The sequence below is a fragment of the Miscanthus floridulus genome, chromosome 9 (assembly GCF_019320115.1).
Source record: "Miscanthus floridulus cultivar M001 chromosome 9, ASM1932011v1, whole genome shotgun sequence".
Taxonomy (NCBI): Eukaryota; Viridiplantae; Streptophyta; class Magnoliopsida; order Poales; family Poaceae; genus Miscanthus; species Miscanthus floridulus.
Window position 1 is genome coordinate 11,370,936 of NC_089588.1, and position 16,101 is coordinate 11,387,036.

The following is a 16,101-nucleotide window of genomic DNA, read 5'->3' on the forward strand; positions in this document are numbered from 1 at the left end:
TTACCTTGCCCGTCATTGATGACAATAACGGCATTTCGGTGTCTTCGTTACAACAGTCCATATCTGAATTCGTTAAGTATGATGTGAAATAGGGAAAAGCTTGGCGTGCTAAGCAAATTGCCCTGGCGATTCGTTGGGGTAGTTGGAAAGAAGCGTACAACAGGGTGCCCCGCATCTTATGTGCAATGCATTACTACAACCCTAGCTTGAAATGGTTTGTGGACATCGGAGGGATGTATTTTCAGGACCCATTGAGGCATGTCCTGCATCGTGTGTTCTGGTCGTTTGCACAAATGGAACATGCATTCCAGTTTTGTTGGCCAGTCGTACTTGCTGATGGCACTTTCCTAACAGGAAAGTACAGGGGCACCTTGATGATGGCTGCTGCTGTTGATCCGGAGGACCAGATAGTTTTCATGGCTTTTGCTTTGGTAGAGGGAGAGAACAATGAATCGTGGTCATGGTTCATGTGGCTTCTATGTGTACAAGTGCTTGGCCCATCTTGCACTATATGTTTGATCTCGGACCATCACCCAGGGCTTCTTAATGCTACAGCTGAGCATATAGATGGGTTCCCGCCTCTAGTGCACAGATGGTGCATGAGACACTTTGTCGCTAATTTTTGGTGGCATCAGATGAAGAAGGAGGTATGTGACAAGGTAAAGGATCTATGTTGTGTACGTATAGAGCACCGGTTTAAGGAGACAAAGAGAGAACAAGAAAAGATGCTAAATGAAGCGGGCAAGGCCTGGTTAGAGGTGTAGATGGAATAGAAGGCTAAGTGGGCGTTAGCATATGATGTGGAGGGTTTTAGGTATGGCATCATGACCACTAACTCCTTGGAGTCTTTCAACCGTGTATTCACCAGAGTTCGATCGTTGCCTGTGTCTGGAATTATTGAGTTCTCCTTTCATAAGTGCAATGAATATTTTGTCAAGAGGAGGGAACTTGCGCAGAGGAATATAGCTGAGTAGGGGCGATTTGGAAAAGGCCAGAGCAGAACATTTAAAGGAGGCCGAGGAATTGGCCAAGCAGTACATCGCCAAGCTGTATGGACCCCACTGCCATATCTTTAGTGTACAGGGCAAGGGTGGCACAAGCTTAGGCGGCGAATGTTATGGTGGATGAAACTACCGAGTTGATCTTGACAAAGTAGAGTGCAGTTGCAACGTCCCTCAGATCATGCATGCCCCTTGCTCTCATATGATCATGGCCTGCAGGGTTCGCGGGTATAACTTTGAAGATCTACCATATATGTCACCCTTGTATCTCTGTTCGAACACTGTTAGTATTTGGGAGAGGAGCTTCGAGCTATACCTTGACTCGACACAAGGGCCACCTTATCATGGTTATGACTATGTGCCGCATCCGGATCTAATGAAGGTAGGCAAGGGTAGGAGAAAGAAGAAGCGACTCAAGGAGGACATGGACGCTATGAGAGGGTACGACGAAGACATGTACGGAGGAAGAGACTTCAATGAAACCCGTGGTAGGAATCTTTGCTCCGTTTGCAAAGAACCTGGTCGCAAGGCTAGCGGGCATAGAAGATAGGGGGCAACAGGTGCATATAGCATACATTTTATTATATTAATGTTAATTGTTTGCTATGCTATTTAAAACTACTATGTTAGTACCAATTATGATATATGTTTATTCTCTCATTTTGCATAATAGTTTATTCCTTTTTACATTTACTTTGTTTTTATGCACTAATGTTCCATCATATTATAGTACTCTTAATGTTTGTTCTAACACATCCATTTGAAATTTGAACTAGGATGGGGGATACATCCATAGTACCCCATTCTTGAGGTGCACTACGACAAGGACCACCAAGCCAAGCACCTATCGGAGCTTTAGAAGGACTTGCTACCTCTTAGACTACACACACACTCGCTGCACCGCTGGGACAAGCGATACCGGTCGTATATACAGTGTGCTAGCTTCCTTGAGATCGTCCGGGTCTTCAACACTGGGCTACCAATCCTCGACCTTGCACTTCTCACTGCTGTTGTCGATAGGTATGATTTGATACACGTTTGGTGAAGTACAAAGCATTGATTTGTCTCAATGTTTGAATTAAAAAACTTCTTGTATTGAATGAAAAACCTGCAGGTGGAGGCCAGAGACCCACACCTTCCACTTTCCTTGTGGTGAGATGACTATCACGATGCAGGACATGAAGATGATTCTATGTCTGTGGTTGGGGGGTCTTCTAGTGACTAGGATCCTTGATAACGATCACTGGATGGACTTGGTGGAGCAGTTTTGTGGCAGAAGACCACCCGAGGACGAGGATGCTAAGAGAGCAAAGTAAGAATTTCTATGTTCCAAACATTTACCATTTTGACACCAGCACATGCAAGTCTTTGGTTGGTCTCTTATATCACAAATATATGTTATGGTCTAAGTCTGTCGTTGATCTACATATTCTGCAAATTATTTTGCTATTTAAATGGAGGGTGTAGTACATAACTTTTATGATGCGTATTGTCTTTGTCTAATTTAATGTTTATTTTTGTTCCCTTAGCTCTCATGTAATTGTCCTTCAAAAATTTTAGGAAAACATCCAATGTCAGTTCTGTCTGGATAATAGAAAACTTCAGGGCGCCGCTGCACCCAGACGCTCTAGAGTAGGAGATCAAGAGGTATGCTAGGGTGTGGCTGTGGCACTTCTTAGGTGCCTTCCTGTTCCTCGATGCGTCGGGTAACACCATCAGCTAGGCCTTTCTCAACATACTGAGCCAGCCATGGGAGAATATAGGAGCGTACAGCTGGGGCAGCATGGTCCTAGCATCGATCTATCGTCAGCTCTACATTGCCTGCCGACACAGTACAGGAGGTGCCAACCTAGGAGGTTGCACCCACCTACTACAGGTTTGGTGTTGGGAGCGATGGCTAGTTGAGAGTCCCATTGTTCACGGTTTACCTGTAAGTGCATCGATTTTTTATTTTCCTCAAACTTGATGCCGCACTTGTGACTGACTATTCTATTCAATGCAGGCATGGAATCATGTGAACGTAGGACCGACTGCTCTATACGTCTAGCAAGAAGCAGAGGTAGTTAGAGGGAACCTGAAGCGGCGGTACAGGCAGTACTCGGACATGCTAGACGTCCTAACACAGCACCAGGTAACGACCACTTTGATACTACTAGTCGGTGTTGTTGCTTTTTTATTATTCCCAAAACCTAATTGTAGTTACCTAACTTTCAGGTGAATTGGTGTCCTTGGTCCAGATTCGAGCTAGAGGGGTACCTGAGTCCTCGCACTAAGGAAGAGTTGGACGAGTGGATTTATAACGGGCCACTAATTTTCTTCCACGTGGTCGAGATGCACTACCCTATAAAGGTGTATAGGCAGTTCAGAAGATTACAGCCATGCCCACCGCCATTGTACACAACCAACAGAAAGTTGCACGGGTGTGACGACTATAACATAATAATTTAGTAGTCATGTGCATACATACAACCACTAACTTACATTAAACTATAGGTATGATCGAAGGAATAGGTACAAGGAGAAGAATTGAGTCGTGACGCACACAGGGTACATCCACGACTAGGAGAATAGGCAAAGGGTCCTGATCGTCGAGAAACCGCCGTACGACCAACGCAACTTCGACTGCTACCTCCAATGGTTACATAGGAGTACCCACACACATATGCTGCCCCCCTACACTAACAAGCCAATTGATGAGGATGACATCACTGATGCATACAATGAGGCAATAAGGATGGAGACACAGCTTCAGAGAGCCCCGCTATAGAGATATGTGGTAAGAAATTTGAATTTCAATACAACTGCACGTCGGCGTTCCTATGAATTGTAGTGATACAAACTTACCTCGATTGTGTATGTAGGCAACACAACTGATAAGTCTATCCAACAAAGCAGCCGTGCAACTTCATGAGACCAGAGGGGAGCTACACGACATTCTACATGTCTTCGTCGATGTACATTCTATTCTCAAAGCCATGATTGTGGTTAAATAGTTCCCATGACTCATTCATTCATGTTTTCTTTTTTTGTAGGAAGTGAGGAGGAGCTGCAAGAAGCTGGCATAGAAGCTCAGCTGCGTGGATACTCCGTGGGAGATGCCCTATGACCCAAACGTGTCTAGTTCCTTATGCTCGAGCACTATGCCGACACGAGCAGGTTCCTTCGACACAATGGCTGTTGGGACCTCTTATGTTCGTACTCCCGGCAATGCAGGCAAGGGTCCTACGGAGCACGATTGAGGACGAGGATGAGGAGGAGGACTACGATGAGATTGAGATGTCTTAGCTTGGTGATGCACCATTTCCTACACTGTTCGACGAACAGGTACTTGAAACAACCCTTCGCCATATACGTCACAATTACTTAAACATTGTAAGTAACGATGCCTATATTGTAATTGCAGGGTCCTAGCTACACTCAGCAGTATCGCCGGGTGTACTGCCAGCGAGACCGTACCGCTATTGGGTTCACCCCTAACGTGCTGCCTTCACGTCCAAAGAGGCAACGACGTCCATGGTACCCATATACTCCTGGGTCATTGGAGTTCTTTAGGATGACATGATGCACTTGTACTCGAACACCCATATACTGATGGAATATGTAGTATGTCGAGTAATGTCGAACTTATGTGTTGATGAACTTGTGTTGTAGTTATGACTTGCTGAACTTATGTCGAACAGAGGTATTGTCAAACTTGCGATGAACTTGGGACATGTACAAGTTAGTATTGCTGAACTTGTGTATTGATTATCTCATGCACTTAACCTTCCTGCTGACCTATTCGTTAAACCAACACGATGAAATAACTTGGCTCATGTGAGAACATAACAAAAGTGCCTTGTTCCATTTGCTGTCGCTTTGACCGCCGCGCCATGGCTGGGGGCGCGTCAGCCTTGCCACGCCACGGTAGCTGGCGCGTTAGCCTAGCCGCGGCGTGGATGGTGGTGTGGCAAACCCATGTTGGGCGCTGGCCAGACTCCCTTCTGAGCACATTAGCAGCAGCAAGATTTTGATGTATATAATTTAGAGGGTTTCGAAAGATCACAATGGTGAGAACTACTTTTTATTTTTTTTAAAATAGAGCATAGACATGACACAAGGTCATTAGTGATTGGTACAGTCTTCTAGATAATGTTTGGACAAGATGGGCACCAAACTAAGACCCAAAAGTAATACCCAAATATGTGACAATGATAAAAGCAAAAGCATTATATATCGGGAACGTAACAAATACATGCAAATTGCAGCATTGTAATACCATTTTTTGTGGTGAAAGCTTTATGAGATAACACAATGTCCATTACAAAAATTAAACAGTGTTTGTTACATGGGTACAATACATAAATAGTTCAAATGAAAAACAATGCATCATCGAGAAAGTTCTACTACAATACAAATACCAAATCTAAAGCATTGAACTAGCACACCTGTACCAATCCTCTACCACACCTCTACCAATCCTCAAACTGAAACATACTGAGTAAGCAACTCATCGTCCGAGTACCAGTCCTCTACCATTACCTCATTGCTATGGCTAGGCTCACCTGCATTGCCCTGATCTACCTGTCGCTTGTAGTAAGCTGCCTCTGCTTCACCTATGGCCTCTGCGGCCTGAGTCAAGAATGCGTCTTCCTCCATCTAGCTCATGTGGCTAGACTCACCTATATTGCCCTGATATGTCTATCGCCTGTAGTAAGTGGCCTCCGCTTCATCTACGGCCTGAGAGAAGAACGCATCCTCCTTCGCCTATAAGCCCACATCTGCTTGAGCAATAAGCTTACTAAGTCTGCCAGTGTCTTTCTCAACCTCCTCCGCCTACAAGCCCACCTCCACTATGGCGATGAGATCACTCAACCCGGCAGTGTCGTCCTCATCCTCGTCCCCATCATCGGCCAACACAATCGGGGATTGGACGGTACGACCAACTCATGTTCTGTGCTCATCTAACTTCTTTTCCTCATACCTTGCATGGGCCACCTCTATGGCATGGTCCTCGCTGCATCCAATCCCTTCATATATAAAATGCAACCAGTTAGCAACACAATTATATTATATTTAAAATCAGGCAACAAAAATAAAAAGGCTTTCAAGCACTCACTGGCACACAATGCAATAATATGGTCATTCAAGACCTGCATCTGTACTCTTGTCTCCTCCCTTGCCCTCTCCTCCTCTAATGCCCTCCGTCTCTCCAACCCCCATTTGTCAAGCCTAACATCGATCGGGTTACGAATATCGCGCTGTCTAGCAAACTCACACATCTTCTTTTTGTGCTGTTTAATGAATTGGTTGACGTAGTTAGGTCCATATCTCCTCTTCCGTGCAATTACTTGCCCCTCCTTCAGTTCATCCAAGAACTTAGCTTGACCATCATAACATTCCCACCTGTATTTCCTAGTGCTCTGTTCAAACAAAAAATTATATCATATATGTCTTAGCAAAAAAAACAAAATACGATTTCATGTTTACCACAAAATAACCAACCTCATCATAGTCAACCATATGGCCGCAATAATGGCCTATTCCAAGCTCCAAAGGGACTAGACCGTAGTTGGATTTAACACCACATTCGCACATGAACGGAGGTGCTTTATAAATTAACCTTTTTTTCTTCTTTTCCTTTGCCTTTGGTGGCTTCGGCCATTGATTCTTAGGACCGGAGGGCCACTCATTGAAATGACACTTCGCAAATCCATAATGCTACAAGAGAATACATTAGTACACGTACATATATAGAGATAAATATTTAAACAGATACACTTTTCGCTTACTTCGTGCTTGTTCGGACACACAAACTCCAACGTATTCTCAGGGTTTATCACATCTCAATCTCCGCATTCGTACAGAGGAGGTTCCTCGAGTTGTCTAACTGCGGCTAGGTGCTTCTCCTTAGCCATCATTGGCAGAGGGTTAGGGGGGTGGAACCCACCGCTCAAAGTGCTCACGTGGATGTCTCCCTCTACACCAATCGTTGAAAAGGAGGTACCTAGGGTCAAACTTGTCTGAACCGTTGATCCACTGAAAGAAAAAGTACCTCTCATGGGCCTACACAACAAGATTCCAACAAAATATTAGTAGCCTACTTACATAAATGAAGAAAAAAAGATAGTGGAAATAATTACTTACATTAAAACGACTGCATGTGTAGAAGCAACGCGCCGCTGTGTTTGGATGTCTTGATTGAAACACGTCGGCTGGGAAACAACAGTCACAGTTAGGGACAGAGAGGTCAGGAGGGACGGGGGCATCTTTGCTAGACGTGTCGGGGTATAATTCTCTAGGATGACCCCCGTTTTCGCCAAAACTCCTTCCGATACATGTCTTGCATCTAACAAAACGGTTGTAATTTAACAATCAAAAATAAAAACATCACAAATTAATGTCAATGAGAACCATTTGCATTACAACAAATAAAATATAACCTACACTTTGGTGCAAACTCTATCTTAGATGTAAACATGTAAACTATATAAAAACTATACTTTGGTCACTAAAAAATAAAATTTGGTACATCAACAGTGTGTCCATATATTTATTCACATATAAAAGTTGAGATGCAAACTCAAACAAGCAAAATTCATATAAAAATTGACCTTAGAATAAATAGTAATCATAATTCTAACTAACCAATTAACCTTAACATTGGCAATCCTAATCCTAATCATTCAATCCAACGTTCTAACGAACTCATAGTTTCCTCCATACCCTAACTACTCATTCAAATCCTTCGATCCACCGTGGAGACCGAGAAGGAGCTTCATTACCTTGGCAAGGCCGAGAAGGAGCTTCAGGGATGGTAAGGAGGGGGCCGACAAGGGAGGGAAAGTTGGCGGCCGGCCGTGGGGAGCTGGGAGGCAATGGCGCGGGCGCCGCGAGCGGCCTCACCTCGAGTCGAGCAGACAGACAGAGGGAGGGAGCCAGTACCGCAACGGGTAAGTAAAGCGTCGCCGCGCCATGATGCACGGCACGTCGGCCCCGCCACGTCAGCGGTCGCCGCGGCCGTTGACCGCCCCATGCCGCGCCGCCATGCATGGCGCGGCAACGTGAATTTGCCGCGCCATGCAAACAGGCGCGTCCAAAAGTGTTACTTTTGAAAAAAAAACAGTGTTAGAATTAAAAATAATTTAAAAAAAAGTGTTAAAAATTAAAAAAAAATCACCATTGGCGTCTTGGTGGACCCAATTTGTTTGTTTATCCACAAATACAAATGAATTGTAAGTATAGTGATTTGGTGGATCTCTTAGCTAAACATTAAATGATAGTCACAATAAAGCTAAAAAATTAAATGATTCACGGAGGCTAAGTTTGATTACTACACTTCATGTTTAATTGTCTGGCACTCGTTGGCTTGGGTGTGCATGCACACGTGAGGAGGTAATCTAGGGCAAACAAATTAACAGTTAAATATAAGCAGTAAATCATTGGCATATATTGTACACTAATTAGACTAGAGTTTGATTTTGGCCTTTCGTGTCCGAAGCATGGTCGCACCTTAATTACTATGCACATCACTTTTTGACAACTTAATTACTGCATATCAAATTTGATGGTGTATAGAACCTTCACCAAGAGGGATGTATCATTGATCATCGGCAACGCACTTTGTCTTGTTCTGGCATGTGCTGCACCTGCACCACATGGAACAGACACGTACTTTAATTTGACTTTGAGCTGTAATAAACAAAATAGAAATAATCCAGTCAAGGAAGTGTTCTACGTGGGCCTCATTTTGTGGAAAGATGAAAAAGAAACGGGCCGCAGCTCCTTCCGAGAACAAAGGCATGTAGCCCAGCAAAGCTTGCTTTGGTTGGTTGTCTCTTCAAGCTCTGAGCCGGGGCTGCTCTCCTCATATATGAGTCCGTCTGAGTTTCACAAAAGAAGAAGAAAAAAAGAAGCAACTACTAAACAAGTTCATTTGGTTAATCGTATTGTTAAACAATATTTGGACACTTGTTTTGGACGAACAAGTTGCCTCTCTTCTTTTGGGGGTAATAAGAAGCTAAGGTAGAGGAAGAAGTTTGTTTCCATTTGCAGAGAAGAAATGCAACTATATGCAATATATCTGGGGATATCGTTACTAATGAATGCTAGTGCTAGGATCTAATTAAGGAGCATTGCATTGTCCACACATGCCGTCGATGGGATTAGCAAGAAAAATTGAATGCCACAGCCCACAGTACAATTAGTATTATATTTGTGGAACCAGTGCAAACTACGCGATTAAATTAGTGGTGCATAACATGGGAGTGTTTGCGCAGCCATGCTGTACGTCTGTCTCAAATGGCAATTAGCACCTGATCTGATGATTACAGAAGTGGCAACCTTGGAAATGCCATGCTCTATCATCATCTATGGAGATGGAGTAGAGAGAAGGGAGGGAGAGCTGGTGAGCTAGTGATGTGAATGAATGATTGTCGGACGGCCGTACTAACAACACTGCATATGGTTTGGTGAGGGTTGTTGAGGGAGGCATGACAGTCGGAGACGACACTACTACTACTACTACTACTACTTTTTTTTTTTTTTTGCTTGCTTGCTTGTCTCTGAATCCTTGCATAATCTTGTAGGTTAGTCGGTCCCCTCCCCAGTGGTCTTGTCCATCTTTTGACTTGAAGAGCACACAGCACCGCCACCAGTGCTGTGTTTAGTGTTCACTGTGGCTGTGGGTGCACGCTGATGCTGCCCTTCCTCTTCCTCCCAGCCGAGCTAGGGAATGAATAATTTTTAAAAACTGAGGGAATGAATAATCCAGCACCTCATTATCTCATATCAGGCTCTCAGCAAATCATAGCTCCTCGCATATATACTTGAGAGGAAATTGAATGAAAATCACCGGCCAACGCCAACCAATTATGTGGGGACTTCTTTTTACTAGATATACAGAATCAGAAACAGTGAAAAAAGTCCACGCGTGCAGGCATGGCATGCATATGGTACTATATTTACCCATGACAGATCTACCATTCGCGGTAAAATGTCAATTTCATTCCATGCCAATGGACGACTCCTGTATAAACCTCAAACATTCCACATCACATCGCATTCACCATGCATTCTTCAACTAAATAAAGAGCCAAAAAGCACCGTGCTCCATGGGCCACGCATACCATACCAGCATTTTTTTTTTTGGTGACAACCATACCAGCATTAATTCATCCACGGCAGTTCAGTGCAGCGACACAGAGTGTTCAACTAATACGTGCCTTGGCAGCCACTAATGATGCATATATACATATACATAATCTCACACGCTTAATTAAATGTAACTACCCTTAATTAAATGTAACTAATGATGCATATATACATATAACTAATGATGCATATATACATATACACGCTTAATTAAATGTAACTAATGATGCATATATACATATACTAATCTCCATCTGCCTGTCTGTCTGTCTGTGTGTGTGTACAGTACACTCTGATGATGTTACTACCCTTCTAAGGCCCGCTCACCTCATGTACTGCACATCATCAGCAATCATTGTACCCATTCTCCAACCTTGCAACCAGGTGCTCTGCTGAATGCCATCGCTCATCGTCCATGCTTTTCAGATCTACTGCTGCACCTGCCACAAGGAGTTTAATTTCTCAGCAAATATGGCAAAATGGAATCAGGTTAACAGCAAATATATATACTGCAAGCTGCAGGCTCAACATCCAAGCCTTCTCATTAGAGCCCACGCTGGTTAGGACAGGATACCAAACAAAGCAACTATCACCACAAATTTTTTTCACCTAACCCTTTATTTGGTCTCTGGCAGCGCTCATTCAGTCCTTTGCTGAAATAAGATAACGCGTAAGAGGATACTATATATTTTTAGCACCCAGTAGGGCCATCTTAAGATTCAGCACACTGGACCGAATTGATGATAATCCTGGTGCCAGCATCACATTAAATAATCCTGGTGCCACCACCAATTGCGTTGCTTTGCATTATTGTTATTAAATCTGAACATAGCTTCTGGCCTAAGAAAGATTGAAAGAAAGGTGCTACCTAGTGGCACCAATGATCACCTGGTCTATCAAAATCGGATTCAGAGCCTCATATTTTTGTAAGAAAAAGGAACACTCCTTCAAAATTATTTATTCGTACTGGCTGAGTCATCAGTGCACGTTGTCTGTATACTTGTTAAAGCAAAATAGCGCGCGACACAGTCCTAAAAAACAATACATGTGATGGATGACTAAGAAAACTGAAGTAAAATATGAAACGTGGCTAAAACCCCATATTGATTCCTCGATGGTCCAAGTTGACCATTGGAAAAATGTTGATCATTTTGCCATTGCTAGTCAGATAGAATAGGCTTTTTTTTCTTGTTTATTACAAGGAGTAATGCTTATGCTAGGACTGCTAAGACATAAATACATAATATTGTTACAGTAGATCAGGACCAATGCCAACAGATATCATGATTGCTAGTTTGAACTGGGAAAGCCTGGAACATTTCTGAACTTTGTTTAACATTAGCGGCTTAATGACTTCAAGTTTAGTTAATTATAGTCCAGAAACATGAAAAAAGATTCCTTTTCGCTGGCCAGAAGCTTTTTTTTCCTTGCTTAATTTACAAAACTCCGTCTTTTCAAAGTGACAAACCCAGCTATTTCACTACTTTATTTATTTGCATCCATTCTGCCATGTTTGGTGTGATACTACGGTGGATCGACAGAACTGTCGGCACCAGAAACCGGCACTTGGACTACCTTTTTCTCCTTTTGCTTTTTCTTCAAACAAATTTAGGACATGTGGGTCATACTGAATAAGCATGGGATCAATGTGTAGGTAACTTTGAAAATTTAGATTGACTGTATAACAACCTGTAAACTGATATCTAGAAAATTGAATTTATCTCAGTTCTTTTTTTTTTTCTTTTTTTGGCTAACTGGACCTTCTCATACTTATTTACCAAAAAGTTCAGATGAACCAAAGCAGGCAGACGTTACCTCCCATATGTGGTTAGCCCAGGGGTCAGTGTTCAGTTTGTTTGATTAGCAGTAGACCTGGGCCACTTAGCCATGTGCAAATGCGATGTCCCCATCGCAGAGGAGACAGGTGCACCATAAAAGAGGGGAGCCAAGCTAAGAACCACATTTTTTCTGAAGGAAGAATGAAATCAGAAGCCTCTCACAAGATGACGGTGCTCCATGCTCCAGTTGGAGTGAGGAGCATCGTGACCTCCTTGGTGGCTTTCTTCATCTTGGCCAGCTCCATCGTCTTCCTCCTTGACAGAGGCCAGGAAGAGCAAGTGCAAATGGCAGTCAGAGGGACAACTGAAGAGGGGGATGCTAGCAACGAGGAGTGCAACTGGTCGAGGGGGCGGTGGGTGTACGACAATGTCTCCCGGCCATTGTACAACGGGCTCAAGTGCGCCTTCATCTTCCCCGAGGTGGCCTGTGACAAGTATGGCAGGAAGGATGTCATGTACCAGCACTGGAGATGGCAGCCTCATGGATGCGACCTCCCAAGGTATGATGATTACAGATTTTCCAAGTATTTTAGCTCAAGCCCAAAAACTCCAGCATATCTAAAGGTGCAGCTCTCGAGCAATAAGCTCTGTCAGTATCAGTCAAGAATTTTCCAAGGGTAGAAAATGTTTTTGTTTTATATATAGAAGCATAAAAACGCTGAGATAATCTGTAACAGAATAAAAACACAGGATAGTACTAGTATAGAAAAAAGGATGAAACAACTAGTACTGAGATTGAAAAACTGATCTCATTAGAGTTGTTAGCTGGTGGCCAACAAGAAACTAATTAAACGTGCATATATGGCAACTAATTGACAGTGAAAGATCCTACTTTTATTTTATCATCTGTACCATTTCAAAAGCCTGTATGTAAGAGTAGAAAGGACTCAAGGAGACCATATTTAGCATAACTTTGCATGGAATTTTTTATATGCTGTCTGAATTTTACCTTTTCAAAACAGATTTGATGCCATCAAGCTGCTTGAAAAGCTGAGGAACAAGAAATTGGTGTTTGTGGGTGACTCAGTCAACAGGAACCAATGGGTCTCTCTCGTGTGCATGGTGGAGGCCTCAATACCTGACGACAGGCTCAAGATACGCATCTTCAATGGCTCACTCATCTCCTTTAAGGCATTGGTATGATTACCTTCACAAATCTGCAGGATACAAAAACCAACAATTTTATGTGGTTAGCCTGTTTGAACATATAATCATTTTCAGGAATACAATGCAACAATAGATTTCTACTGGTCACCACTACTGGTGGAGTCTAACAGCGACAACCCCATTATCCACCGGGTGGAGTACCGGATCATAAGGGCAGACAGAATTGAGAAGCATGCCAGTGTCTGGAGGGACGCTGACATCATTGTCTTCAATTCTTACCTGTGGTGGAGGAAGCAGAAGGATGACATGAGGATGAAGGTCATGTAAGTACATTTTCTATCCTTTGTAATCATAGATCATAGGTATTGCACCGTCAGTTTTGCATATCAGAAAAAAGACACCAGAACTGGTAATTTAAAATGCACTAACATAGTTACCAAATGCAATCATGAATAGGTAATAATTAACACTTGTATGTGCAGGTATGGCTCATTTGAAGATGGTGATGCAAAGTTAGACGAAATGGAAATGGTCGATGGTTTCAAGATAGCTCTCAAGAAACTAACTGAATGGCTTGGAGAGAATATTGACAAGAACAAGACTAGGATCTTTTTTGCAGGATCGTCGCCAACACATTCCTGGTGAGAGAGATACCCATGAATTATTTGCAACACAAATAGTACAATACCAACATCTCCATGACATCCAGTGTTCACATATGTTACTTTCAGGGCTAGCAACTGGGGAGGAGATGACAAGAACAAATGCCTTAACGAAACAGAGCCGATCTACAAAACGGGATACAAAGCTGCAACTACAGACTACAGCTTGATGGCCACGGCCAAGTCCTATTTCCGAACATTGGAGCCGAAAGGCATACATGTTCAAATACTGAACGTCACAGAGCTTTCTGACTACCGGAAGGACGGGCATCCGACGGTGTTCAGGAAGCAATTTGTTCCTCTAACGAAAGAGCAAATTGCGGACCCAGCCAGCTACGCGGATTGCATGCATTGGTGCCTCCCCGGAGTTCCTGATGTCTGGAATGAGTTTTTATATGGCTATCTTGTGCACAAATGATGTGTAAAATGCCAGGTTTGTTTTACCCCTTATATATAATGTACAGATGGCATACTCCATTTAGATTAGGATGCTGTTGTGCAGAGAATGGTTGGACCTATTACATTTACATGTAGAGACAGATAAAAAGGAAAAAAGCAAAGATCTGTCTGTGCATCACCTAATGGGACATGATTATGTAAATTTCGAAGAAATTTGCCATGGCAAAGAACAGCTTAAGAATGATTAACTGTCCTAGACTCATCGATGTCCCTGACATTCAGTTCAATTCAATTCAGTCATACCTGCAGGCGGCAGGTAGGCAACAAAAGCACATTTGACATTTGAGTGGTGGGTGTAGGACAAGGAAAGATGAGCAATCTGAAGCTGCTGCTATCGCTGAGCCAGCCAGGCAGCCACAGGTTCCAGTTGTCGCCGGCCCGCCGCACGCAGCAGCCTACAACACCCGCGGAGGGGGCACGACGTCATCGCCGCTTGCAGGACCACCCTGGATCTGGAACGCGCCGCCATGGCCACCGGACGTCCGGACACGGACACCCTCGCCGGCGCCGCCGCAGTTACAGTCTACGGGCTACTAGCTGGAAGACCAGCCCAACCCATGTCAGTAACACTTGGATGATGTGGCCCGACAACGACCCAAGTTTAATGGGTTTCAGAGCTCAGATGCTGACCAACCCATGCTCAAAATGATTTAATAGAACTCATTAAGGTCCATTTGGCAGGGCTTCTTTATCGGCTTCAGGAGCCGTTTGGAGCCGTTTTCTACCAAAAAGGGTAAAGTAAAATAGCTTCACTTGTGAAGCCCCTAAAATCATGCTCTCACAGTGATTTGGGGTGGGATGGAGCCAAAAAAAGTGGTTTCTCCAGGCTCCTCCTCCAGGCCCCTAAAAACATGCTCTCATAGGGAAGCCATTTTGCCAAACGGTTTACCAAAACCGCTTCAGCTCCACCGGTGAAACTGTTCATAGAGCTAAAGCTAAAAAAAATGGCTTCACTAGTGAAGTGAAGCCCTGCCAAACGGGGCCTAATTTTGCATTGCCATTATATGCAACAATAGCAAAGTGCGAATCTATTTTTACAAACTTTGTTTTAATTAATTTTGCAATCAACATTATCATTATCAACTAGGATTTCGCCAACATCCTGGCGAGGGGCTTCGCCATCGACTATGAGTCAGCACCAAACTAATCTAAAAGCACTTAGGGGCCCATTTGACGTCTCCTCATCCATTGCCATGTATGGGGTTGCTCCAAGCTAATCTAAAAACACTTAGGGACCCATTTCGCGTCTCCTCGTCTTAAAAGGTTTGGGGTCAATGCTAAACTAATCTAAAAGCACCAAGGGGCTCATTTCAACTCCTCATCCCTTCGCCACAAAAGGTATAGGGTTGCCGTCAAACTAATCTAAAAGCGTCGAGGGGTTCATTTCGTGACTCCTTGACCCATCGCCTCAAAAGATGCGGGGTCGGCGCCGAAGTAATGTAAAAGCGCCAAGGGCCCAGTTCACCGCTTCTTGCCAACCCGCCTTAAAAGGTACGGGGGTTTGCACCAAAGTAACCTAAAAATGCCAAGGGGCTCATTTTGTGACTCCTCAGCCCCTTGCCCCAAAAAGGTATAGGGTCGGTGCCAAACTAATCTAAAAAACCGAGGGACTCTTTGCTTTCTCTCGCCCATTTCACCTCCATAAAAAAGAATAAGATAAGACACCAAAGCGATCATACGAGCACTAAAGCATTGAATCTCATTAGGGAACTCTCTCCAAGAATTTCATCATTCGCTCTCGCTTTCGCTCCCTACCTCGCTATTGAAAGTTCGACGACCCACTGTTCGAGACTTTGGTCAGGATACAGTGAGGAGCTTCACCACTTACTTTGGTGAACTCGACACCAACCAACCCAACATTTTTGGAAAAGGGCCTCGTCACCGATTTTGTCGTCACCAACA

The 16,101-nt window shown here is 43.6% G+C and overlaps 1 protein-coding gene across 2 annotated transcripts; it reads left to right on the plus strand.

The window, feature by feature from the left end:
• Positions 1-11,978: 11,978 nt before the first annotated feature.
• Positions 11,979-14,923, plus strand: LOC136481354 (xylan O-acetyltransferase 13-like). 2 transcript variants are annotated; one of them, XM_066478711.1, is made up of 6 exons: positions 11,979-12,471; positions 12,934-13,108; positions 13,193-13,401; positions 13,561-13,719; positions 13,810-14,173; positions 14,499-14,923. In XM_066478711.1, exons 1-5 carry the CDS (start codon positions 12,029-12,031, stop codon positions 14,156-14,158), a joined length of 1,335 nt encoding a protein of 444 aa, XP_066334808.1. In that variant the 5' UTR covers positions 11,979-12,028; the 3' UTR covers positions 14,159-14,173; positions 14,499-14,923. The 2 variants fall into 2 exon arrangements, with proteins under 2 accessions (XP_066334808.1, XP_066334809.1); XM_066478712.1 differs by lacking the exon at positions 14,499-14,923 and having other exon boundaries at positions 12,019-12,471; positions 13,810-14,371.
• Positions 14,924-16,101: the final 1,178 nt, after the last annotated feature.

Excerpts from the sequence above, each read along its gene's own strand:
- LOC136481354 (XM_066478711.1), top strand. The coding sequence starts at position 12,029 with ATGCGATGTCCCCATCGCAGAGGAGACAGGTGCACCATAAAAGAGGGG. Across the intron at positions 12,472-12,933 it reads CATGGATGCGACCTCCCAAG|ATTTGATGCCATCAAGCTGC; the intron begins GTATGATGATTA and ends TTTTCAAAACAG. Across the intron at positions 13,402-13,560 it reads GACATGAGGATGAAGGTCAT|GTATGGCTCATTTGAAGATG; the intron begins GTAAGTACATTT and ends TTGTATGTGCAG.